Raw genomic sequence first — 1391 nt, 5'->3', positions numbered from 1 at the left:
GCCGCTCGCCGGCCGCCTGTCCTCGGGCACGTTCTCCCGCATCCACCGCCGATTCTCCTCGTTGGCCGCGATATCCTTCTCCTCAAATTCGATTTTGTTGGCTTCCAAGAAGCCCAGCACATCTTGTTGCTGCTTTTTAATCTGTCGGGAGAGAGGGAGGGAGGGAGAGAAAGGGAAGAGCATCAGCCGAGCTCTCTTTGGACGCTGCCGACGGCGCGGTCCAGGGTTCAGCGTGGAACAAGGGCAGCAAAGCAGGTGGGAAATGGAAGCAGGAAGAAAATTCTTACAATAAAAAAGTGTTTTCTAAAGGGTTATATCTGAGCTGTGCCTCAGCTCCTGTATAATTAAACAGCCTGAAGTCTAAAGACACCACCCCAGAGATGTGAGCGTTGTGAACCCCACGGGTCTCCAACCAACGGAGATCTCATCGAGTCTTCACTCACAGGAATCCTGGCTCGTGTTGCTTTGGACAAAAAAAAACCCTCTTGCTGTGCTCTGAGTTTCAGGGACGGTGTCTGGAGAGCCATGAACCCCAACCCCATTCAAGGGCTGCTGGATGAGATCCCAGCCTGACAGAGCCCATCCTCTGCGAGCTCACACAGCAGCCCAGTGAAAAGCAGGATCTGTGCAGCACAGACCCATGGCTTTTACAGGAAAGGTGTTTTTTATTCCTGTCATATCTGAGTTATTGACTTCCTGATCCAGGGATGTCCTGCTTATGCTCTGTTCCTCCTGTGCATGACTCTACCACCATAAAGGAAATCACAACCATCAGCGTCCTGGCAAACGATTCAAAAATGGGATTTAAGGGCAAACCTGTTCTTTTCAAATTACTCCCTTCACTCCAAAACCAGTCTAAGGCCTGGCTTTAAACCTAATTACCTCAGTGTGGCAAAGGCAAAGCACGTGGAGATGTGGCAGTGCTGCTAACTCAGGGCAGGGCTCAGCCAGCCCCATGGAGCTGCCCCCGGGCAGGGAGGGGGCTGTGGAGTTAGTGTAGAAGTGCTGCCCTTGCTGCACTGTGAGCCAGTGTGTGCCCAGGTGGCCAAAAAGGCCACCAGCATCCTGGCCTGGGTCAAAACCAGCGTGGACAGCAGGAGCAGGGAAGGGCTTGGTGGCCAAAAAGCCCACCAGCATCCTGGCCTGGGTCAAAACCAGCGTGGCCAGCAGGAGCAGGGAAGGGATTGTGCCCCTGGACTCGGCACTGGTGAGGCCACAGCGTGGTGAAGTCACTATCCCTGGAGGGGCTCAAAAAACACGTTGGACGTGGCACTTGGGGACATGGTTTAGTGGCCACAGTAGTGTTGGGTTGACAGCTGGACTTGATGATCCTCCAGCTCTTTTCCAACCTCCACGATTCCACGATCTCCCTGTGCACCCAGCCCAGCCCA

General features: G+C 54.1%; 1 protein-coding gene across 1 annotated transcript in view; it reads right to left on the bottom strand.

Annotated features, from left to right (window-relative positions):
- The window catches only part of SH3BGRL (SH3 domain binding glutamate-rich protein like), a gene marked incomplete at its 5' end in the record, with an annotated part of 7547 nt that extends 7406 nt beyond the window's left edge, over positions 1-141 (bottom strand). Inside the window, 1 exon segment of the mRNA XM_008940525.1 lies at positions 3-141. Within this exon segment, the coding sequence (XP_008938773.1) occupies positions 3-141 (139 nt within the window).
- Positions 142-1391: the final 1250 nt, after the last annotated feature.

This window comes from Merops nubicus, unplaced genomic scaffold (genome assembly GCF_000691845.1).
Source record: "Merops nubicus isolate BGI_N331 unplaced genomic scaffold, ASM69184v1 scaffold19695, whole genome shotgun sequence".
In the NCBI taxonomy this organism is placed as follows: Eukaryota; Metazoa; Chordata; class Aves; order Coraciiformes; family Meropidae; genus Merops; species Merops nubicus.
Note: the sequence above shows the minus strand (reverse complement) of the source record. Positions and strands in the feature narration are given on the sequence as shown.